Source organism: Tyto alba, unplaced genomic scaffold (assembly GCF_018691265.1).
Source record: "Tyto alba isolate M040663 unplaced genomic scaffold, T.alba_DEE_v4.0 Super-Scaffold_2, whole genome shotgun sequence".
Taxonomy (NCBI): Eukaryota; Metazoa; Chordata; class Aves; order Strigiformes; family Tytonidae; genus Tyto; species Tyto alba.
Genome location: NW_024881282.1, coordinates 64,456,156 through 64,480,492, shown reverse-complemented (window position 1 = coordinate 64,480,492; position 24,337 = coordinate 64,456,156). Strand labels below are relative to the sequence as shown.

Below are 24,337 nucleotides of genomic sequence, written 5' to 3'. Positions count from 1 at the left end.
GTTTGGAAAAGGCCAGAAAATTGGCAAAAACACTGAAGTGGACTTGAGCATTACACAAAGCAAGAATATTTTGAGTTTAAATGTAGCAGACACATTGTCTTTTTGTCATCAAATCCCAAGCATGTACTATGGTATATCTTTGAAAGGAATGTTAAAGGCCTTCCAGAGTTATGTAACTGGGAGCAAGGAGACTAGACCAAACCAGCTAGACATGGAGGTTGGGATTTATCTCATCCATTTCACTTGGTATTTATATATTTAAGTCTCTGCTAATCATAATACATTTCATTTATACTCAGTGCAGAGGAATGAGCACCTCCAGATGCCTGCTTCTCTTCATTACCTCCTAAGTGAGACAAGGATGACCAGTTCAAAAGGATTTAACTTTTGAAGGAGTAAGTTAAGGCTTATAAATACCTCCCAGAGACGGTAAGCAACTGGCAGAGAAATGAGTTTGAATTCCACCTCCAGATTCTTCTATAATAATTCTATTGTACAGTATGGCCTGATTGTCTCCTTTAAAATAAGGATGTCCTACTTGTCTCCTTTGAAAGAGTTGTATGTCCTGACTGTTTCCTTTAAGAACCCACATACCTAAGATACAATCTATAAATTCTATAGCTATATCCTTCCACAAAAACAGAGGGACTGGAAAAAGAACTGTATACAGGCAACATGAAAGACTTATTTAAGGAAACCTTTCTGCTGTATTTGGATGTTTGCTTTGAAAACAGGAATTTCTGAGTATATCTAGTTAGATGGAAAATAGGTATCAGAAAATATACTAGGGCAGAAGACACATCACTGACACTGAAGAGATGAACCAACCTGTTTTCAGCCTTTTGGTATGAGTATCTTTCAATTCCACGTATGTTCATGGTTCAAGCCATTGTCATGTCCAGAATTCCACATCATCTAGCACTTTTTCTGTATTTATTTAATTTGTTTGCAAAGACACAGCAAGCAATGCACACTAAATGTGGTGGCTACATAGAGAAATAGGGAAAGCTCACCTTCTGGAAAAGTGTTGCAAAACCTGCAGTCTCTTTCCTACTGCATGGCCAAACCCATGCTAAATCCACTGTGTGAATCACTGCCTGACAGACATCGTGCTGTACTCATGGTGTGAAGAGGGTTTGGGGCAGACCGTGGCCAGAAGGCAGCTGCATCCAAAGGGATTTGTGCAGTTCACTCCAGGAACTCTTTTCTATCTTCTAGAGACCTGAAACAAAACTGGTTCCTATCTCCCCCTCCCACAACTAGGTTTTTATCTTACAAGTGTGCACTGCTGAACAAAAGTGTCTGTATTTTAAAATCACTGGTCGCGTGTGCCAGACGCAACTAGTCAGCATCATCTGTGGTTTGCAGTTGTGCCTGTCCCCGGAGGAGGAGAGAGGCTGTCACAGCTCTGCCAGGATTGCAAGAGGCTGAACCGTGCTGAAAGGCTCACCAGCATGACTAGCAACATTGCTTCTCCCATGAATGATTTAATGCATTAAATTTCCAAAGTTTGGAACGAAAGAAACCGTAGATTAAAGGAATGATAATGGTTGCAGTCTTTCAGCAGCTACTATTTCTGCAGTGATCTGATTGACATGGGGTGAAGGGAGAGAGGTGCCCAAAGTAGCACATGGTCCAAGAAAGGTAGCATATGTATCACGTTACACACTTTTTTGTAAGGGGCTTCCTTTGTAATATTTACCTCTAAAACTCAGCACCTTTTGACACAGACTAACATCGTATAGGTTGATTACTGTGTTTACAAGCAAATCAGATAAAACTTGAGCTTCCCTTTCACTTGGAAAATAACTAAGACTGAGCTTGTCAAATCATTAAGCCAGTCTGTGGATAGATTTACTCTGAAGTATCCATCTGTGGCGATGCTTCAATTTGTACTCTGAAGTTTTCCATCTAGATGCCAAAGGTAAATATTAAGTTAATTCTCAATCACTGTACAGTTTACAGTGCAAATATTAAATGTTTCTTTTTATATAAATACCTATCAAATAAGCACAAGAAATAGCTGCACCTATAACTTATCTAGATCTCATTAGGTGTATGAGAATAGGTGTACTTACTGTTTGTCTAGTTCTGCCTTTCCCTAGTCCTTGATATCCATGTCTTAACCTGGATTTGATCAGCTGATGTAAACAAACGCAACGATAACCAAAGCCAAACAGAAAGCTGAGAAAAGCTAAAAATTCTCAATTCTCTAACTGATACAAGATACTGTGGTATTTAAATTACAAAGTAGCTATTAAAAAAAGAGTTGTTACTAAAGATTTTTTGGTACTGCTGTGCTTTCAATAGAAAGGCCATAATTCATAACCTGCTATTTTCCAGCAATTAAGTGATTAGATATGCTAAGCCAAAAAAGTTTATACCCTCTTCACAGAGTTGGAAAGCACCTTCAACCTCTCTGTTCTGCATTTGTCTGTGGGAAGCAGGAGAGTTTGGGGACCAGCATGTTGCAGCTGCAATCCACCGTGTCAAAGAGCATCAATTTTGTTCCTAAGCAACCCTGCACAGTGCAGTAGTTGCTGTCCATAGCTGATAAGGATGCTCAGGGAATTGTTAACCGGCTGCAAGTGGGAGAGATAAAACTTGCAGAGCTGAAAGTAAGGCCAATATCGCAGTAGTAAAATTCTACTTTTGGGTCAAAAAAAAAAAGGGGAGATGAACAGTAACAACAATTAAAAGTTAAGGATCCCACCCACATTACATATGCTCTCATACAGAAAACTCTTTTGGTTCATCTTACTGAAAGAAGCAATGACTTAGGATGCAGCAGACACTTTCAGACTGTGAGCTATTGGACAGTGCTAAATTACATCCCTCACAACCTCATAGTCTGACTCAGCCATTTACAAGGAATACATGGATGGCCAAGCTTGCAAGTGGTAACTTGAAAGACTGTTCCCTGTGTATCAGCCAAAATATTTTGAGAAACTGCCAGTACAGTGCAAAAAAACCCCTTGCCTCTGGATACACATTTGAAGAAAGTTGGGATTTGGCCTCATTTTTTTTTCCAAAATAATAATTAATCAAACCATGTTAATGTATTATCATAAAATTAGATTGTTATAAGTACCTTTGTGGAGTTCACAGTTGTTTTTTATCCAAGGTAATTTAAAACTGTAGTGGAACATAGTTTATTTTAATTTACCGAAGTACTCAGACTAATTAAATACATTCCTAGAAACTGATATTGTCTGTTATACCATAAGAAGATTTATCTATCTAAGGAAACTGAGTCTTCAGTGATCAAATAGCCAAATTCATTTATGAAGATACAGATTTCATAATATTTTTGGTTTAATGTTCATATTATATTAGATCGTATTTTTTAAAAAATATACAAGTGCTCCTAATATTGGGAGTTCTGCTTTATATGTTAATTTCTGATCTGAAGCTTTAGTGCAAGTGGTAGTTGGTAAAAAGCTGAGCTAGACACCATCTGGTTAAAAGTCAACTCACAGATCGCGATGTCTCCTCAAAGAGAAAGAATTGTGATACAGGATGCTTACCTTGAGAAAATAACTTTTTATACAAACAAACAGGAAAAATAAGGGAAATGTCTTTTAAATGTTTCATTTAGGAACACAGATTAAGGTAAAAATCAACTTGCAGAGCTGTAGACCATGCTTACAAACCTCATATTATTGCAAAAAAAGAAAAAGCAAATGCAGGCAAAGTACTTCTCAAACCTCCCACTTAAGTCTACAGACAATATACATTAAAAAGTCAAATAGAGACAAAGTAAAAATATTTGCCAGCACAGTAGAGAAGGGGATGAATTTGCAGTGGTCAAAACTGAGAATTAAGGTTTACCTTTTCTTACCACACATCAGCATCAACAGATTTGCTGTATATAAGCTATATATGAGACCTACTGAAACCAATAAACCCTCAGGTTGGATGTTTCTTTGAAAAAATGGTATCTCCTACCTGACACTGTTTTATAATGTTGCACCCAGTTTCTAAAAACATTTTAATTAATTTAACAATATCTGCATGTCATAACTCACATTTCTTACATATCTTGTCACGCTGAACTGTTGGTTTGAAAAACACAGGGACAGAAAATTAAGATTAAAAAAATATTTCTCCTTGGATGCTTTACATTACTGTTTAAGTCACATTACCTTTTTTTTTTTTTTTTTCTTGAATTATTTATTCCTCTTTCCTAAGAATACTATACACACAACACTCTGTCTACAGTGTTACGTGAATATTGGGCGTGTTGTATTTTAATAAAACCTAAACCCTTGTAAGATCCATTTGATTCTGATAGGGGTAGGACATACCCAGTCTCAGTACATTACTCTCCTTACCCTAGTTTTATGTGCAGAAGAATAACTATGCTTTCTAAGGTGACTAGCTACCTAGTTTCCCAGCTTACTTGTTTTCAACTGTTCTCCTGTGTGTTTCTAAGCACCTAAGCCTCTTCTGAGAATTCAAGCTTGTGCCTATCACATCTCCAGATACCTAACTGCCTTTAAAAATCTTCCTTATAGTGTTTGTCTCCTATAAATTAATAAACCCAGGAGACCTTGGTGTCTGTAAGACTTCACCATTAAGCTAAACAGATCAAAGAAACCAGTAACATGGATGAAACTGGAAAAACAGGGATGAAATGCAAAATTCTGCTCCTAAATACTTTAAATGTACAAAATCTGACTTTGTTCATATTAGTAACATTTTTTTAGGTTTTCAGGCAACCTCCTATTTTCTATGACAGTGAAGGATCAACCCCTAATGAAGTACATTTACACAGTGGCTCCAAGGGCTTTCACCTTCAGGATGGAGACCTGCAGACAAGCAGGGAACAACACTGCATAGTAGAATATAAGAGAATTGTTTTTCTAAATACACTACAAATGTAATTGCTTATATGAATAATATCTTTGTATCTTTACACAGATAGCAGTCTTTAATGTTTTGTTAGCTTTTGTAAATGCACTTAACAGCTAGAACCTGAACTGGTGGTAGTAGGAACCCTGTACTGATGAGTGGGTTCATTAAGATATGCTTTCTCATAATGCACAAGGTGTGTCTACACTGGTGTGAGAAAAAGAGTGCAGTCTCATTTGAATTATAATAGAGATTAATCTTGTTGGATTATTTCATTTTTTTTTAAATGAAGCTAAAATATTCTAGGACTTATCTACTGGTCACATGATCTTCATATGTGCTTATGTTTAAATCTGAGACTTCATACACCAGATACCTGAGTAAATATTTGTATCCAATATTTTTCTACAGAACACAACACCTGTTGCACACCAGGTGCTCTAGTCAAAAGCACTATTTTGTATTTCATTTAAATTCACATTTATTTAAGTCTATGCTGTGGAAATAATGCAAATTTCTTTGCGTACTTTGGTGAAAATGGATTTTTTTTTTTTTTTGGTCAAAACAAAACCCACAACTTTTTTTTTTTTAACAGGGGATTTATAAAATATTACCAGAGGCACAGGAAGATCAAAATCATATGCTTCAGCAAAAACTGCTTAAGAAATAATGGTAGAATTTTGGCTACTAATTGTGATAGGGTTCAAAGTCCAAGCATGGCAACTATTATTGTTCTGGGAAATGTAGAATAGTTATCATTTCAAAGCTCTGTCTATGAATTTAAAAACACTTCCGCCACTGCATGAGCAATGCAGAAAAATGCAGTTTTAAAGACCATGTCTTGCACAAAAATCTGTGTTGCCATCCATTGCCTGATAAATGATAGGTAGAGAAATATACAGAAACTTTTATATCACTCTGTCAGTTCTGTTGTAAGGTAACTTATGAAACCTGATAAAGCTGAATCTAAACTTTGTTTCTGTATTTCTAATTCATACCCCTTCTTCTGAACAACCTATCCACCTAACCCCTGCTGAACCACATTCTTCTCTCATCATCCTACCATGTTGCAAATTATGAACTGTTGCCAGCAGATTATAATGACATAAAAATCAAGCAATAGAAGTAGTTCATTAGACTTTCTTTCAAATGTCTGAAAAGTTAATTGTCACCCTGAAGTTGCAAGATGTTCTCAACTTATTTTGGATAGTCATTTTATTTCTGCAGTATTTATAAGTTTCCATGCTCAGAGATAGAGTTTCCATTTCCAGATTTTTTTTTTTTTGCACAGTAGCACTATTTCTAATACTGTATTCATAGATTTATATGGCTTTTATATTGCAAATTTTTCTTCTTAGACAGAGGCACAACGATGTGAGTCAAGTACAGATAGCCATCACTCAGTTTGAACTTCTTAGGTTTGATCACTTAAGGATTTTACTAAAAACACAATATTCACTGAGGATTAGTTGAATGATAGGCCATAATTAATAGGTCAGGCACCAGTCATAATTACTCTCTGAGTCGATCTGTTCTGCTGTACTAAGTCAGCATATTTCTTTGCTACATCCTGGCCCACACCAAGCTCTTTGTTCTTATTCTTGACTCACAATAACCACAAGAAAACAAAATTCCATCTGTTTGCACTAAAGGAGCAAATAAATTAGATTATGAGCAGAAAGATCTTTTTGTTAAGCGTCACCTTCATGCTTTTCATAACTGAAGCAAAGAAATTCATGCTCAAGAAAAATGAGTGAAGTAAGCTAACTGCTGTTCCTCTAAGACATCTTCAAGAATTTTTTGAACTGGAAAGCCAGTCCCCAGTGCAATTAAATAAGAATATAATGACTCCTGTTCTCTGTCAAGACAAAAACAGCTCAACACAGTTTGAGTAATCTTTTTATTAGAGAACAAATATTTTTTTTTAACTGCCATCAAAATGACCCTTACTTTTCAGTATTTCAAATTCTCCCTGGAGCCCTTTTTGAATATCTAGTAATGTTCTTTGAAGGTGATTACATTACACTTTGTCCCTTCTCTGTTATAGTATTCTAACTATTCAGGCTAAACATCTCAGCTATGAAGAGAAAATAGATTGAGGCATCAAACACTTTTGTAAAATACAAAATTCACTAGGTTGTATACAACAACACAAAACCAGAAAAATGCTCTTTGAAACAGGGTTGAAAATATCAAACACAAAATGAATGAATGAGCGAATATGTAGGTACAAGACACAGAAAAAGCACTGTGTTCCTTATTTAAAGTATAATATCTTTATAAAACATAATCTACACTATAACTCTGCCTGATTTGGGAACAAACATTACCCTTACACCATCAAAACCTTACCAACTATTCCAGCTCATTTGCTGGCTACTAATAGGGCAGAAGGAAAGTTACTAGATTATCGTAAGGTGAACAGGAGAAACTGACATAACTATGTCATTATGGGTGTAGATGTTCACAATCCTCCACATAAGTCTGCCAGTCCAAATTCAACAGACCTGAGCTTTTTTCTCTGACAGGTTTTACGCTACCTCCTTTCTTAACCTGTATGCCCGTAACTTCTATGCTTTTCATTGTTATCTTGAATCTCCACAAACTGCTTTGTGACCTCTTTCAATTTTATTCTCTTGTCCCTTCTTGTCCCTCATCCCTACTTTACTTTTGCTTTTGCTATAATTAATACTGATAAAACACTAATTTTAAATTTTTAATCAGACAGTTCAATTTCTGGCAGAGTGCATGCTGTTATTCTAGAGTCACCTTTCCCTCTCTTCCCTCTCTCTTTTTCAGCCTTTATCTTTTTCTTGTTCTTTCTCTCCTTTCCTCCTTTCTTCCCTTTCTTTCATTTCTTTCCTATAAGATCCCTATGTAGAACTATGTACTGCTTGAGTTGAGCAGTCAAGAACAGTTAATAGCTGGGATATCCTTGGAGGCTAAAATGTAGTAATATTTGAAGTCACTGGCACTCTGTAGAGGAAAATGTAATCTATGTTTTTTAAAGACACTTTAATTGCTCAGCAATCATGCAGAACTGAGAAATATAGCTCTGCTTCCAAGATAATAACTCCCCAAATTGCAAAGGTCGCTTACTCAATACCCTTGCTATCTAACAAAATATGAGAATGACACCAGGACTCAAAAACTCACCTTCATGTTCATCTATTATTCGGTATTAGCTTTCATGTATTTTTGTAATATTTCACATAACCTGCTGTGTGCTACTGTCTTTTAAATCATAAAGACTTCATCTAGCTTTGTTGCTAAAAGAAAAAAGTTGTTCATCTAGAGTCCATTTATATAGCCCTAATTCACCTAAAAGTAAAATTAAAAATGAACAGGAGTTCTGTATAAGTAAACGGACGAGAAGCTTTAGCACAGAGCAAAGGTAGCAGTACTAATTACAGTCAGTTTTCACTGACCCTTGCTGCTTTTCCTTGTAATTTCCCTCACTTTTTGTGTAATAATTCCATCAACCAAAAAGAATTCAAAGCTTTTATTTTGTTAATTCTATTTAAATTATTCATATGTATTTAACATTTAAACATAATCTTTGTATGGTTACCATGATGTTATTAAAAGGACATAATCTAGTTAATAGCTAATGCATTGATTAAAGATTTCCCAGAAATCTGTGTTGTCTGTCATATCTGAACTTAAAATCACATCTAAACTACTGAGAGCGAAAATCTGGATCTCTGTACAACCTGCTCAAAACTTTGTCTGTGAAAACTACCTTGAAAAAGGAGTCAAGCATGAGTGCATTCTTTTTAATGCCTTTTTCTTCCCTACAGGATCTAAATATTGTGTGGCTGCATACCTGAAAATAGGTTCTTAGGCTCTAATCAGAGATTTTAAATTATGTTTAAATCTCATCAGTGCTGTTGAATATTTTACTCAGAACAATACCTCAAAACCTGCAACTATAGAACAATACTCTTTTTCTTTCTTTGGGGGGGTGGAACAAAACTAACAAATCATATCAATGACAAATAGATCCAATACCCACATCATAGCAATTGTAAACGGGCCATAAAACTGAAGACAAAATTATGTTCAGTACCATGGACAAGTACTGCCCAAATGGCTATAACAGCAAAAACAAATTACTCACAACCCACCTTTTGTTACAAAAAGCACACACCACCTTCTGCTCTTTTCTACTAAGATTATACATTCTAAATATTGGTAAATTCTTAAGACCTAATTTGTTGAAATCACCACCGTACTAAGTAAATATATGCAGCAAAAAGTATCAGCATCAGAAAATGCAGGAGTCTAGGACTAGTTAGCACATGCAACTTGTTCCTTCTGCTAACTTGTCCCTTCAGTTTGTCATTACCAGAAGAAAATGAAAACCAAAAAAACTCAGGAACCTAACAAGCAGATTAAAATCCCCAAAGCTCTTGTCACTCCTTTTCAGCATAACTTGCCCTTACAAGTAGCATGAAATATTTACAATGCACTATATTTATCTTCATTTGTTATATCACACTGAAGATAAAAGCCCTATATAAAAAATGGTGGCAGAACACAGTCCCTTTATCTTTTTCAATATTTTATATGTGCATTTCCCAACTAAATTACAATTGCACATAAATCAACTTTTTCATAGGTGCATTTAATAATGCACTTTCATTCTGTTAAATTTAAAAGTTATGCATGTTTCAGAAACATCAAAAGTCCCAACAAGATGTGGCAAAATATTTGACTAATAAAATGATGGGCTTTGTCTTCATGAAAGTGAAAAGTTTGTCTTTTAATATCCTCAATTATTAAATAACTAGACAGCTTCTAGGTAATAAAAAAAAATTCAGTTTCATAGGTAATATTTTACAGATCAATATTAAGAATAGGGCAAAAAATTGTCCTCTCAAATTAGTCAAACTTTTAAACCTGTCATAATTACACACAAATGCATTTTACAAGTTGGTGCATAGAATCAGCTGATACAATATGACTCTGGTATCAGAGACTTTATAACATAATACTATCTCCCATCTTTCCACTAAACTGCATTGGAGTCTAATGTCAACAAGGGCATTTTTTAACTCCTAGTTCTCTGGAATAATTTATATTGCCTTTAGAACTACATTTTAAGACGTATGCTTGATCTGTCATATGCCTCACACTTCCTCAGATAATTCTCCAGAGTCTATCACCAGTCAGTGTAGCTTGACACTTGTCATGTTACCGGTCCACAGAAATCAAAGGAAATTTATCCAGTGACTTAAATAAGATCAGGGATATTTTTTGTGAAGATTAAGATATCTATACCTCATTTATTTTCACAAAATCACCTTGTAATATTGAACTCAGTGTCCAAGTCTGCATTAATATATCACTTCAAACAAAATGGCAGATCAACATACTTTCAAGTATGATCAAATTAAAAGATCGCACTTGGGTTCTCCTTATAATTATCACTACTTTAGCAGCACTGTAATAAGTCCTGTCACCAAACACATTTCTCTATTAAAAATCCACTGATAACTCACATTCATAAAATATTCCAATTTCACTATCCAAAACCAAATAAAATGTTAGAGAAAACTGCAAAGAACCCCAACAGTTTCAAGATTTGTTTTGTTTTGTTGTTTGCTTTTTCAGTTTATCTGCAGTTTTGGGGTTTGGGTTCTTTTACCTTCAGCAATAGTTTTAAATCACTTGCACGTGTAAAACATTTAGAAAGAAGTGATGAGTTGTATTCAAAGAGTTCTGTAACAAAAACTTACCCTGCATTTTTTCTATCAACATTTTTTTTAACGTGAGTATTTTCCATTTGTGCCAATGCACTTGTTGAAATGTTGGCTGTAACCAAACACCAGCTGCACTTACCCCAGTGTTGTCATGGTGACAATGGTGTACCAGAAGGCTGCAGGGATGCTGGTGAACTTGCTGGCTGATGAACCTTTCTCTGCATAGTACATGACTGTGGCGAAGATGATGATGGCCATAGTGAGTGAGAAGAGGAGAAAGCCTAACTCCGAGGCACAACTTTTCAGGGTATAGCCCAGGATGCGCAGCCCCTGTGAGTGGCGGGAAAACTTAAAGATCCTGAACACACGAAAGACTCGTAGTGTCACAAACGCCCCACTGACATCCTCGTTATCTGTCATCACCAGGCCAATGTAATACGGCATGATGGCGACCACATCAATGATACTCATGACACTGCGCACGAATTTGTAGCGACTAGGGGCCGCCAGCAGACGTAGGAGATACTCAACTGTGAAGATCATGACACAGGCAGTATCCAGACAGAAGAAAGCCACAGCGTAGCGCTCTCCACAGGGCAGCTCTTTGATGCGACCCGGGCTTACCCCACAGGGCACTGTCTCCACCACATTGGCAATAACGGAGACGGCAATGAAGAAACCAGTGACATAGTAGAAGACCAGAGCCAGTGTACTGGTGTGGGGGTTTTCAAAGGCCCGCCACATCCTCTGCCGAGCTGTCATTGAGGGCAGGGAGCTCTCAGCTGCATGGTCCTGGTCGGCATCATCCTGCAGGCGCTCGGCATTCTCACGCCGGCGATCCTTATACTCCTCGTAACAACAGTCACCAATGATCTCAGGGATGATGCCAAAGAAGGCCAGCTCCTCATCATAAGCTGAGATGCACTCCTGGCGGGGATAATGAAGCTTCCCGGTACGGTAGAAGTTGAGAATGTGGCGGAAAATGTCAGGGTCCCGATCGAAAAAGTACTGCTGTGTCTCAGGGTGGTAGAAGAAGTCCCGCTCTGAACTGCCCAACAGAGTGTCGGGGTAGCGCTCCAAGGTGTCCAGCCACGTCTGGAACTGGATCCCGCTCACATTCAGCACAATCAGAGAGTCCTGGCTTCTCTTCCTCTCCTGCCGCGGAGCAGCTGGCATGGGACCTGTGGCCACTGGCATCCATCCTATGGCTGCTGCCCTGGCGAAGGGTAACCAGGCTGCTACTCCTGCTGCCATGGTCCCAAACACCTACCACAGCTAAGGGAGTCAATCTAGAGACAGTTCTGGTCCAGCCTCTAAAACAGAGAAGAAAAAAGAAAAATACTAATGCTCACGCATTTTCAAGGCAACGGAATTTGTTGAACACTGTTGAGATTTTCAGCATTAACCAAAAATCTTTTTGCTTCCTTTTTGTTTCCTCCCCGTTTTCATCCCTGAATATCCTTCCCAAGGGCTGGTTAGCCAGTTAGGACAATAAATCAGGGCACTTGGAAATCAGTGCTTTCAGGGCGGCCAGATCCTTCGGATACAAGGTCCGTGCGAGGCCCCTGGATGGAAGCAACGGTCCACAAAGCACTAACGCCAGGAGCCGGCTGGTAGCTCTGGTGCAGCCACCTGGAAGAAGGTTCTCTTCCACGCGCGATGTGGCCGATCCCCCCCGCCCCTTCTCCGCTCCGCTCCGCTCCGCTCTCCGCCCGCTGGCGGAGCCGGGCCGCGGCCGCCGCCGGAGCCCTTCCCGGGGGAGGGGGGGCTGCAGCGGGGCCGCCCGGCGCCGCCGCCCGCTCGCCGTGGCGGGGCGGAGGGGCAGGGCCGGGCGGGCCCCCCCCCGCCTCCCCCGCCGCAGCCCGGCACCAGCCGCGGGACGAATCGTCTCCCTGACCTTGATCGCCGCCCCGGGGACGACTCCTGACCCCGGCTCGGGGCCGGGGGAGACGGCGGGGCGAGGGGAGGAGCTCCGGGCGGCAGCATTAAACTTTAAGGCAAGTTTTCCTTGTAGGAAATGTGTTGAAGGGCAGAGGGGCGCCGGGGAAGGGGCGCCGGGAGTGGGGGGAGCGCCCCAGAGAAAGGAAGCGGACGGAGGGGGGGTCTCCTCGGGACAGGGGTTGCTCCGGAGCGAGGAGACGGGGGCCGGGCAGAACCGCGGTGGCTGCGGCGAGGATAGGAACGGGGCGGGGGGGGGCCTTTGGAAGCACCCTCAGAAGGTGGGCTGCATGGGGCATCCTTGGGAGCGGCCGGCGAAGGGCGAAGCCGGGGGAGCCCAGCGGTGGGGCCGGAGCGGGGCAGGGGCTCCCCGGCGGCGGGGGGGGGTGGGGGGGTGGGGTGATTGCGGGGGGGGGGGGGGGGGGGGGCGCGGAGGCGGCCGCGGGGCAGGGGCGAGGGTGTTCGCTAGCGGGTCGGCGGTCGCCGGTGGATCATCCCACTCCCGCCTCCTTCCTCTTGCCCCTTCCCCTCGGCTCTGCTCTCGCATCCCTCCGGACGTGCTCAGCCTGCGGCACCTACCTGTGAAAGTCTGGCGAGAGCGCTCAGTTGCATAGAGACTTTTGGAAATACGGTCTCTGCCGCCAGACCTCCGCGCCCCGCCGGGAACGGCGGGGAAGTAGTTGCTCCTGAGAAAGCTTGATAGCATCCAAAGGGACATCGATAATAAGGCTTTCCCCCACCCCCTCCCCCCTCCGCCACCGCCGAGCACCAAGCAACAAGTTCAAGGGGGGGGGGGGAGGGGGGGGGGGGAAGAGAAAAAACCCAACGTAATCGCGCCTGGCAACTCGGCGGAGCACGTCCTTCTTTCGGGGCGCGGATCCTGCGGCGCGGGGCTGCCGGCAGGCGCGGCTGCGGCTGCGGCCGCTGCCCCTGCCCCTGCCGCGGGGCCGCTGCGGGCGGCGGCGAGGCCCTGGCGCGGCCGGGGGGGCGGGGGGGGGGGGGGTACGGGGAGGCGGGGGGGCGCTTCCCGCTGCCTCCCCCGCGGCGGGCGGGCCATGCCGCCCTGCCGCCGCCCGCGCGTTAGGGGCGCAGGGGCGGGCGGCGGGCAGCGGAGCGGGGCGCGGGGGGGCGCGGGGCGGGCATCGCTCCGCGGGCGGAACAAAGGGGCGGCGGGAGGCTGCGCCGGCGGCGGCAGGGCAAGGCGGGGAGTGCGCGTGTGTGTGTGTGTGTGTGTGTGTGTGTGCGTGCGTGCGTCTCTGCGGGGCCGGGATCGCGCGGTGCAGCCCCCTCCCCCGGCAGCGCCGCACAGACCCTCCGGAGTTAGCGGTGTTTGGGGGGGGGGGGGGAGGGCGGAAATCGGGCGGCGGGGACGGCCTGGGTGAGGCGTCCAGGGGGTTCCTCGGGAGCGCTGGCTTCTCTCAAGGGGAGGGGGCCGGTTTACTGGAAGAAGCGGGGGATGAAAATGCCTGGGAGTGAAGTGCGGCGACGCTCCTCACAACCCGCCCCGAGCCACTCCGGCGTCCTCGCTGCGATATCCAAACGGCTCTTACCAGCTTTGGGGAAGGCGAGAGCTGGGACGGGCATGGGAGCCTTTTTCCTCCTCCTCTCCTTTCCGCTCCCGTGCGAAGCCGGCCCCCCCCTTTTTTTCCCGTCGCTAGATGGCGCGTGGATGACGGGAAGCGAGCTCCCCGCCGGGCAGCCGCTGCGGGGCCGGGCGGGACCCCGCGCCGCGCCCCACGCTCCGCGCCGCGCCCCACGCTCCGCGCCCCGCCGCGGCCCCGCCGCCTGCCCCGCGCCGCATCCTCGGTGCACCTCCGGCGGGAGGGAGGCGGCCATTCCTCGAGCTCTGCGTGCCGCGCTGGTAGCTCCGCTAAACACGAGGAACTATCTGTGGTTTTTTTTTTTTGTTTTTTTGTGTTTTTTTTTTTTTTTTTTTTTTTTTTTTAATTAAGATTCTGAAAGCACCCGGTGACTTCTTCACAGAGCCCGCGTCGAGGTAGCAGAAGGTATTCCTCCTTCTAATTTATGTTTGTTTCGGTTTAGTAATAGGAGGCTTCCAAAGGAATCATGCAGCAAATACATTCCGTTATACTTGGAGGTCTTCTGACCAAACCTCCCACTCCAATAACCTATTTTAGGCATATGCCAAAGAAAGCCGAAACAAAAATAAACCAAATATATACAGAAGCTTGAGAGGTAACTTTTTTTTTTTTTTTTTTCTGTATTTTAACATTATGCTCAACTTCAACATATAGTAGCTTCTGTTCAAGTTCCTGGGAAAAAGATAAACATAATCAATCAGTACTGCAGTCTCTAAGCTGTTCCTGTAAGAAACACTTAAAAGCATGGAGAGAAAAAGGTTTAAAAACGTTTAAATGTTTAAAAATTCCTAACTTAGGAAAACTTGTGGTCATGATCAATCACATACATCAAATCATGTGAAATAAAATACCCCATAAAATAAAGGATCCTTTCTGTAGCTCTGTTGAAGTTGTTTGTTGTTTTGTTGTTTTGTTTGTTTTTCTAACTCAAATATTTAGTACATTATATCCTGTTAATACATGTATTTGAAATTAGTTGGTCAACTGCAGGTATTGAACTATCAATGATGTGGATATTATTCTCCCATATGAATGATTAGGGATTTTTTTTTGATGCTACAGAGACAGTCCTGAGGCAATTAATGAAGCCCAATTTATGATCCTGTGAGCTAAACACTGAGGCAATAATGCAGGACTTCCTTTCCTGACAAATAATCAAAAGAGGCTTCATTTTCAGCTGTAGGTTCCTTTTGTAATCAATAGCTGCTCTTATTTTTTAACTTTCCTAGCTTTACAGAAAACAGTTACTGCTTTCAGTTGCTTTTTTCTTTGCAATTTTTCCAGAATAGAATTCTTTGCTTGCAACAAAGAGTTTCCCCCCACATAGAGAAGAGAATGAGTTCCATTAAAGAATCACTTGGATTCTTGTTGTAATCTTGTTTCAGAGACTTACACATTTCATCAGGAAACTGAAAAAAAAACAAAAAAAACAAAAAAAACAAAAAACAAGCCAAACCAAACAAACCGTGTACATTTGGACAAGTAGGTATCAGGTACTGTTATAACATTGTGTCAGTTTTAAATCAGAGGTTTGAAACCAGTCCAGGTTCAAAGTCTTTTCTGACACCAATTGACTATTTGGAAAAATGATTACCTCACCTTCACTTTTTGTGGACAGCCTGTGTAGCAGAGAGATGCCTTTCAGAAACAGTATCTTGGAAGGAAAAGGCAAAGAGTATACTCTATTACCTTCTTATTCGAACAGAAAGTCCATTAATATGCTACTGAGAACAGATAACCAGGAGCTCAAACTTTCACAGCTTGTGCCTTGAGTTCAGTGCCCTGTAACTGTCTGGCTGCAGTATTCCTTACTTTTTACATTTCAGAAAGACTAAATTCTGATGCATAAAGTGTACCTAAATAGTCAGTTCTTCTGAAGTCAAAATCCTGCCTGTGACATCAGAATTAGCTACCAAGAGATTGGTGTGATGTGACAGGGAGGATTATGACTTCAAGCAGGGACTCAAATGATACAAAATTGCTATTTTCAAGTGAAGAAAAGAAATCCTAATAATTGTAGGAACAGAAGAAAATGGTACAAAGGGGAATGCACAATGGACTCTAATATGAGCTGTTTCTTAATTCTTTCCAAAGTCATGAGGCACAAAGAACTCTCTAAGGATTAAAGAAGATAACAGCTATGATGCATAAGTTTATATTAATGCATTTTTTTCTTTAATATTGTTAGAAATATTTAGCATGTTTGAAACCAAGAATTTTCTTTACACACTGAATGTACATCCCCTCTTACTAATTCCTCTAGTATTAGGTTTTTTTCTTTTCAGAAAAGAACAGTACAGATGTTTAAAGCCACCTTTTAAGGCTTAATCTCAAGATTCAGCTATACATCTGTCATTTTTCTTTCCTTCCTCTTTAGTCTAGAAGATGATTTCACACTTCTTGCATTCTTATACTAATGTTTTTGTACACTGAATATCCAATGCATAAAATCATGTGGAAATAACTGGTTTCCAAATATGTTCTACTTTCCCTCTTCTGGATTAGTAAGAATAGCTTCCATAATATACATTTATCTACTATTTGGTCAAACAGTGCAAAGGCTTTTTTTTTTTTTTTTTTTTTTTAATTTCTAGGAACCAAAATTACTTCTTCAAAATACAAAAGTTTTGTCCAAAACCCACTCTGGTTATTACTAGCAGAATATTCTACTGATCTGCCTCTTCTACCTCGTGTCTTGCTTGTTTGAAAGTCAGAGTGCTTTCGAGTCTGAGCAAAAGAGATTTCAGTTTTTGGTGTTTTGGTTTGAGTTTGTTTTATTTTTGATGGAGGGAACATTCCAGAGACCTAAGTAGAAGAAGTCTAGTATAAGGATTTTTAGAGTGCTGATCACAGCTCCACTGAAGAACAGGGTCACAAAATTAAGAATGTGTTTCACAGAGGAAAATATTTGATTCTGTAATGCAAATTAAAAAATAAAGCTTTCGTCAAACATACAATCAACACGAACATATATAGTCATTGTCTGCAGTTTCCTTGCCATCATAGATTTGTCTTGTCTAAATCTAGCTGCTTTTTGTACTATGGGCCAGACAGAATAATTGGGAGGCTTTTGATATGGGTATAATTTTCCAAAGACAAAAAAGTCATCTTTCTGGGAGTTTGCTAAAATAGGCTCAGGTCACTCTGCAGTGCAAGTGCTTGTCATCCTTCTTTCTGTACAGAGAAATGGATTGCTCTGGACATCAAAAAATGACCTCTCACTGGTCAAGGATTAGGGCATACTGTGGTGGAAGTGCGCAATATGCACTATTTCTTTTAAATTCTGAAGCCAACCTGAGAGTTATTATAGCCATCCTTAACCTAAAAAAAGACTCTTTTATTCCTGTGGAAAAGATTTTTTATGTATTTATTAGACTTAGTGGATGGAAGAAGAAGGCAGAGCTATCAACACTGTGGTTTCTTTTTTTCTTGAGTTTAAGTCAGTACTCGGAATCATTTCAAGGAAACCTCACATTCTTCCAAAGAAGGGGCCGATTTGATCTCAAATATTTATCTGCTCTAAACCAACAAATACTGATTTAGTAATTATATATATTTTTCTTGATGTATAGGATATTATATAAAAGATTAATTCTCTTAAACTGTGTATTACTCATATTAAGCTCTGGGAATTCTGCTTCCAATTAATGATATTTTTCTCATCAATGAAATGGTAAACAAAAACTTTTAAACTTTACTTTAGATAAATACAGATTTCTGATTCTGAATTCACATTTTGGCACATATAGTATCTTCAAATGAATAGTTGTTTTGTCTATATAATGAGGCCCAATTTCAACCAATTTTGCTTTAGGCAGCTGTGCTACCTGAGAGCCTACTCACCCTGAGTTTTTCGAGTCAACAGAGAAACAACTCCAGAGAGCAATCCATCCTACCTGCAATCTCAGTTTATATAAGCAGGTATCCACTGACTATAAAAGGCAGTCTGGGATGATTGTGGTCCTTGAGTTAGCAGTCTTAGATACTTTAAATCAGGCAGGATAATCCTTAGACTGAGAGCCAGTCTGTTAAGTCAATAGGAAAACCACACTGGACTTCAAGTGTCTTTAAGGTCACACCCTTAGAAAGAGAAACTAAGAGAAACTAAGAATGAATTATTGCAGAAAAGTAATTAACCACTAGAGTTCATACTCCTGGTAGCGCTGAAGCACTTTGGGAAGTCTCCTTTGACAAAGATGCTTCTTGCCAGACTCTGCGTTGCTGTAGCTGAATTTCTAATTGTATGCAGAATCTCCAGTATCATCAAATCCTCACCTTTCACTCCACAAGCACTTAAAAAAAAGGAGAAAAATCAGTAAGAAACACTCTTAAATGTATAACATGGATTAGAAATACTGTCTTACTGTACTGAAGTATGAGGTGCTAGTAAAGTACTTCGTTCTGACAAATCTCTTCATCAGTGTGTGACATGCTACTTCAACTAGTTGGCTCTTTTAAGCATGTAGAGTTTGATACTTCTATTTGCCCCGTTTCTGTGTGATGATTCTCTGAATCTCATTATTTGCTTGAGCCATTGGGTAAAATATATATATATATCAGACATGATTTAAGTTATTTTATCTAATCTGGTTCTCCAAGACCAATGCACATAAGGACTGTATTGCAGCAGGCAGACAATATCTGCAGAATTAACAGTCCATGGTTTTGTCATGACCATTCTTTCATATGATTCTTCTTGATTAAAAAGAAATCTTAGCTAAACTGAAAGATCGAAGTGGGTCAAAACATAAATAAAATTTATAAGTCCATGTCATTTTAGTTAAGGGTGCTGAATCCTACTTTGCACATTAAACTGAAATTATTCAGTAAGTTCTCCAGTCTTACAGCAGTTTTGAAAAGGATAAATCAGATCAGAATCTCAGTCTCAGCAGGAAAGGAACTTGCCTGGAAATGTTTATCAAAGAGAGCTGCAAGATCTGCTAAACAGGAACTGATTGATTCACAAGGAGTAACACTGAAAGGGACATGGGCAGTCTGTGATCTGCTGTAACCATAGATGAGACAGACTCTTCCAGGGTGTTTACAGAGTCTTGGAGGACACTGAATTTGCACAGTCTTGGAAAGCTTGAGCCTTTCCATTTTCAAATCAGGCTAATTTTCTTCTTTAAAAGTGTCCATAAACAAGGGGCAAGGTAAAAAATAAGTTAGTTTACATTTCAGCAGCTACCAGATTCAAAGAATATGAAGAAGAAAATTTCTCCCCATTCTCTTAAGGTTTTAAGATCCTTACTCCAGGCCATCCATAGCCCTACTATCCTTGTCTATCTACTTATGCTTGGAAAAAGTAATCTAATCAGTGAAATTATGAAATCTTTGCTCCGTGGAATTATGAAATCTTTGTTTCATTGGGATTATAGCTGATGAAATAGATGCCTAATGTTGGCTGAATAAAGGAAGAAAAAGTTAGTGTCTCTTATATTTGCTTCTGCTTTAATTAAGATGGACAGTATTGCTAAAAATTTTGAAATTGTGGTAAATCTGTGAAAAATACAGATAAGCAAAGCAAGCTTGGTAAAACTAATACTTTTTCAGGAGTTACTATTCTGATTTTTCTTACCTCAGTCTTGGTAATGGATTTTGACAATATTTTGAGAGTTATAAATAAAATAAAACGTGATGCCTTTTATGTTTTTTTTAAGTATATATATATTCTGCTAGCAGACCTTTCTCTATGTTCTGCACTTTAGGAGCTGTTTGCCTCATAAACAACAGATTGTATGGTAAGATGATTTGACAGCCAAAACAAAATAAAAAATACAGTGATTTTTTTTTTTGTTACTTCACAACTTTTTATTTAGTTTTTGTTGTTTGTTTTGTTTTGTTTTATTTGCTTTTTTTTTGTTGTTGTTTTTTTTTTTTTTTTACTCTATAACATACTCACAGCATGTCAATCTTTAAATATCTATCGAAACTTTACCATTTTAGATACACTCCTTTTTCTTTGTATTCCAGGAAATGTAGGGTTTGGATGTCTGCCACCTTCTTCTGTTCCTGCAAAAGCCTCGCAACGATCAATGGCTCCTTGCCTAATTAGTCCCATCTCCTCTCTTATACTGAGAAGCCTTTCTAAACTGTTTGTTACTAGTTTGGCTCTGCTATTCAGTACCTGACGTGGAGGGTACGCAAAGAGGAGTAACACAACTCCAACTGAGAGTGACTGGAATTGTATCCTACCTGTTTTTATTAACTAGATTCTGTTCTAGCAAAGCTTCCACCATTTTGAGTCTCAGTGGCTTTATAGGAATCCTCTGTGAAAGAGATGAATATGTGCAAAAATATAGTTAATAGAAACAATGTGTCATTCACTGGCACGAATGAATATGGAACATTTTTCAGAAGTTAGTAGACTGAATAAAGTTATTATCTTGCATGACAAAGTACCTCCTTAGTCCAGCCAGCTCTTAGCAAAGGAAGAAGCCCGGGGTCAGGCAGACTGGCATGAAGCGAGTAACTATTCAAACCTGAAAATATCTGGAGAGCTGCCTGTAGGGGCACTTTTTATGCCAGTAATTACTAATAGCCCCTGTACCACAGTTCAGAACAGAAAATAGAAACCTTCTTTCATGTTAATGTTTGCTTCCTAATTGCATAAAGAGCAATGAGAAAGCAGTCCTTTATAGCAAGCCACTTCTCCAGCTTAGGGAAGAAATAAAATTTTTGTGGCATTTCTGGTGGCATTGGTGTGGTGAATGTTGACTCCAAGCTTCCAGTAGGAAGAAAGAATGAAACAAAATGTCTTGGAATCTGTCTACAAAAGTCAAGCATTACCCATGACTGTTTGCATGAAATTAATTTAAAAAATCAAGCTGAAAAAATAAAAATCAGAAAAGCTGGCCTTTTTTTTATAACATCTAAACCCAATTTCATTTCCCTGTAACATAAATGAGGGTAAAAGAGTGGGTAGTTAACAAATCCTGAGATACATGTTAATTAGACTTGATGTCATGATATTAGTGGATGTCATCTTGACCTAGCAGCCATAAAATCAAAAAAGTTAGCAGTCATAAAATCAAGAAGTTACATTTGAAAACTGTCCTGAATTTACTGGTCATTGCGTTCTTCTACATGCTTCCAAAAGAAATATGTCACAGAGATAAATTACACTTACTCATTATTCAGCTTCATGACGAAGTTAAACAAATACTTTATTGTTTGATAAACAATAGTTCACCTTGAGTGCAGTCTTCAGCACAGGTTATTCAGTTATAAATTATGCTGCTAAACCAATCTGACAACTTGCACAAAATTATTGTTGTCCAAGTTAAACTAAGTATGTTTCAATGAAATCATACTTGCTTCATAAGGATGCTGTAGCTTTGATTTACCAGTTAAAAGCATTATTTTGCTGTAGTATCATTGTTAGTAAATCTAATAGCAAGAAAATATCTAATTTTAATTGCAACCGTTATAGCAAGATGATAAAGAAAAAATCGTCACAATGTCAGATCTTTAGTTTCCTTCCAGTCGTGTATGTAGCATTGCTCAGACACTTGAAAAAACTGCTATATGCTCTAACATAGAACAGCTTCAAGACTACAGCAATTACAGTCTAGATATTTGACATACACCATGTGAATTTTAAAAAAATAAATCTGTTCATTGTAATTCACATTAAAGCAATAGAAAGCAGAAAGGTAAAACGCCAAGCAGTGGGAATATTTCTGTAAATACAGCTCTGTTAGAAGAAACAGCTTGAAACCACTTGTGCAGCTCAAGGTCCCAGAATCAGTGAGAGTTCTGTCTTGGGCCAAAGTCCGTCTGTGGCTTCTGCTCAACTCTCATCCGCCTCTGCAAACTAGTCATATAATTCACAATGAGTCTGGTCATCCGATGTTATCTGTTATACTGAATGGAAATGTTGTCTAGATAGAACCTCAATTCTTCCAAACCCCGTACTCTTCTAATTCATCCCCCAGTTATAGCAATTAGGAATGAAGATATTATAACATGGAAAGCCTTAAAAAAAATGAGTAGTACTGTGTGCAGCATAACTAATGATGTCTGGTTTCCCTCCTGTCTCTGATGCCTAAGAAAGGGTGATCTCATTAGCCTCTTTCACAGCGAATAATAATAGGGTATCTCTTCTCCATTCACTTGCCAGTTCTCATAAAATTATAAAAAATGCTTATATTTAGGCTCCTTACCCATCTAAAATGATGTTCAAGAATTACTGTGAGTTTGACAGACAGATGACGTGGGAAATGATTACATGAACTCAGTTTTGGAAATTTACTCAATTACCTCGAAAACCAGGCTACAAATTGCCATCTCTTCTTATTCTGATATGTTAATTCTGAGAATTTCTAGCCAGATCACTGTAGAAAAGAGAGATCTAGACACACTCATTTCCAGTCTCTTCATTGTGGACTTCCACATTTCTCTCCCTGTAGGTGAAACTCTGGTTACATTGGGCAGTTACAGAGAATAGCCCAAAGTTTGCCCTTGCTTGGTTGCCATGCCCCTGAACTACAACAAAGAGTTACAGTCAAGAAGTGGGAATCCTTCTGCAGTATTTCTGCAGCTGCTAATATAAACAATTGCAGCTTCTAGCCAGAGGTGTATGTAGATCATGCACCTGTTTTTTTTCACAACAGCTCTTTAGTGGCATATCCCCTGCTTAGACCCTAGTCTATGTCAGCTCAAACACTTCCTAGTTTGTGGGGGTCTCAAGAGAAAAATCTGTAATAGACTCTTGTGCTTATGTGTGTATGTACAGGTCTAATGCAGTGGCGGTTTAAGAGAACATGATAAAAACGAAGCACAGTACAGGTCATTCATTATCACAATAATACTAACAAGATAAGTGTAATTATTGGCAGGAAAGAAATGCCTTTAATTTGTAAAGGTCCTGGTAATTTTTGTGGCATTGCTGTAGTCTGCCTCTTTGAGCATGGGTATAGCCTGCAAAACACCTATTGATATCTGGTGTGGAAGTGAACTGTTGCATGACGACTCTGTAACGTGCTTAAACATTAATAAAACAACATACCTATGGGAACCTGTTACTTGATGCAACTTACATATTGGGGATTTTCCTGGCTATCCTCAGGCTGGCAGAGACAGGCAGGTGGCAGCTCCAGGTGAGTGCAAAAAAGGATACTGAAGAGGAAGTTACAAACAAGGTAATAGTCTTTTTTCTCCCATATTTTCCAGTGTATAACAACTAAATAGTTTTGCCTTGTTAGTATTGCCTTGATAACAAATAACCTACACAGTTCTTGTTTTGTACAATTTTGTTGCATTCTGTTATCACGGCGTGTCACTTAAGATAGAATAACAAAGAAAGATTTCACTGAGCTTCAGAAAGTTTGGGTGGGGTTCAGTATCTCCAAGATCCCAGTAACTTACAGAAATGGGAGAACAGCTTAAAAAGCCCACATTTCCCTAAGCCATTTCTATTCTATGAAAATATTGAAGGGAAACTCTTCAGTTATTTTCTTGCTATTTCTTCCTGCCTATTTCTTCCCAGTCCCTGTCTATTTTCTTCTTATTTCTTCCATTTTGTGCTTGGGACCATTGAGCAACTTTTCAGTTTTTAAAGTGTCATATTTTCAGTGACATTTCATAAATGTTTAAGTGCATTCAGACCTTGAAGACTAGAGAGTGAGCCATCTTTAAATATGGTAAAAATTTGAACTCTCATTGTTAGGTATTAGGAACCTGATTTTGAGCTAATGGTGAGCACCTCCTGCAAAGTGCCACACACCTCTCTTGCTCCTAATGAAATTAATGACATCGAAGAATGCTTAGCACCTCACAAGAATAAGTTCTTATTTACCACCCAAGAAGATACCAGAATGGGTCATCATTATGAAATTTAAGCCCTTGTTTGTCATTCCTATTAACTTTAGCACCATCAGAAAGAGGTCCTGTATGAACTATGTATCTATTTTTGCTTATGCTGCCACATGGGTAAAATTACAGCTCAATGCAACTGCCTATGTGTAAATGGCTTTTCTTAGTCATCATCAAGGTGTATTGATCCATGATACACTGTATAAATTATATATGTTAATTTTTCAATCATTAAATTTGTATCATACTTGACAAGATAATTCTCTTTCAACTAATATATATGTACAGTATTCAAAAACAAAAGCTAAACACGGAGTAAAATATCTAGCATTTTAACTTTGAAAATACGATAAAACCAACTCAAAATTTTACTTACAGAAAAAAATTCCAGTAAAAACAATTGTATAACTTAATTATACCAAA

The 24,337-nt window shown here is 39.8% G+C and overlaps 1 protein-coding gene across 3 annotated transcripts in view; it reads right to left on the bottom strand.

Moving 5' to 3' along the window:
* KCND2 (potassium voltage-gated channel subfamily D member 2) overlaps positions 1-14,113 on the bottom strand; it is a 288,978-nt gene extending 274,865 nt beyond the window's left edge. Inside the window, exons 1-2 of one of the 3 annotated variants that reach the window (XM_042792252.1) lie at positions 14,048-14,113; positions 10,699-11,872 (exon numbers count right to left, since the gene is read on the bottom strand). In XM_042792252.1, coding sequence (XP_042648186.1) covers positions 10,699-11,813 — 1,115 coding nt within the window. In that variant the 5' untranslated portion in view covers positions 11,814-11,872; positions 14,048-14,113. Of the gene's footprint in view, positions 1-10,698; positions 11,873-12,456; positions 12,495-13,076; positions 13,459-14,047 lie in introns of those variants that run through there. The other 2 variants (XM_033011429.2, XM_042792253.1) reach the window with 2 other exon arrangements.
* Positions 14,114-24,337: the final 10,224 nt, after the last annotated feature.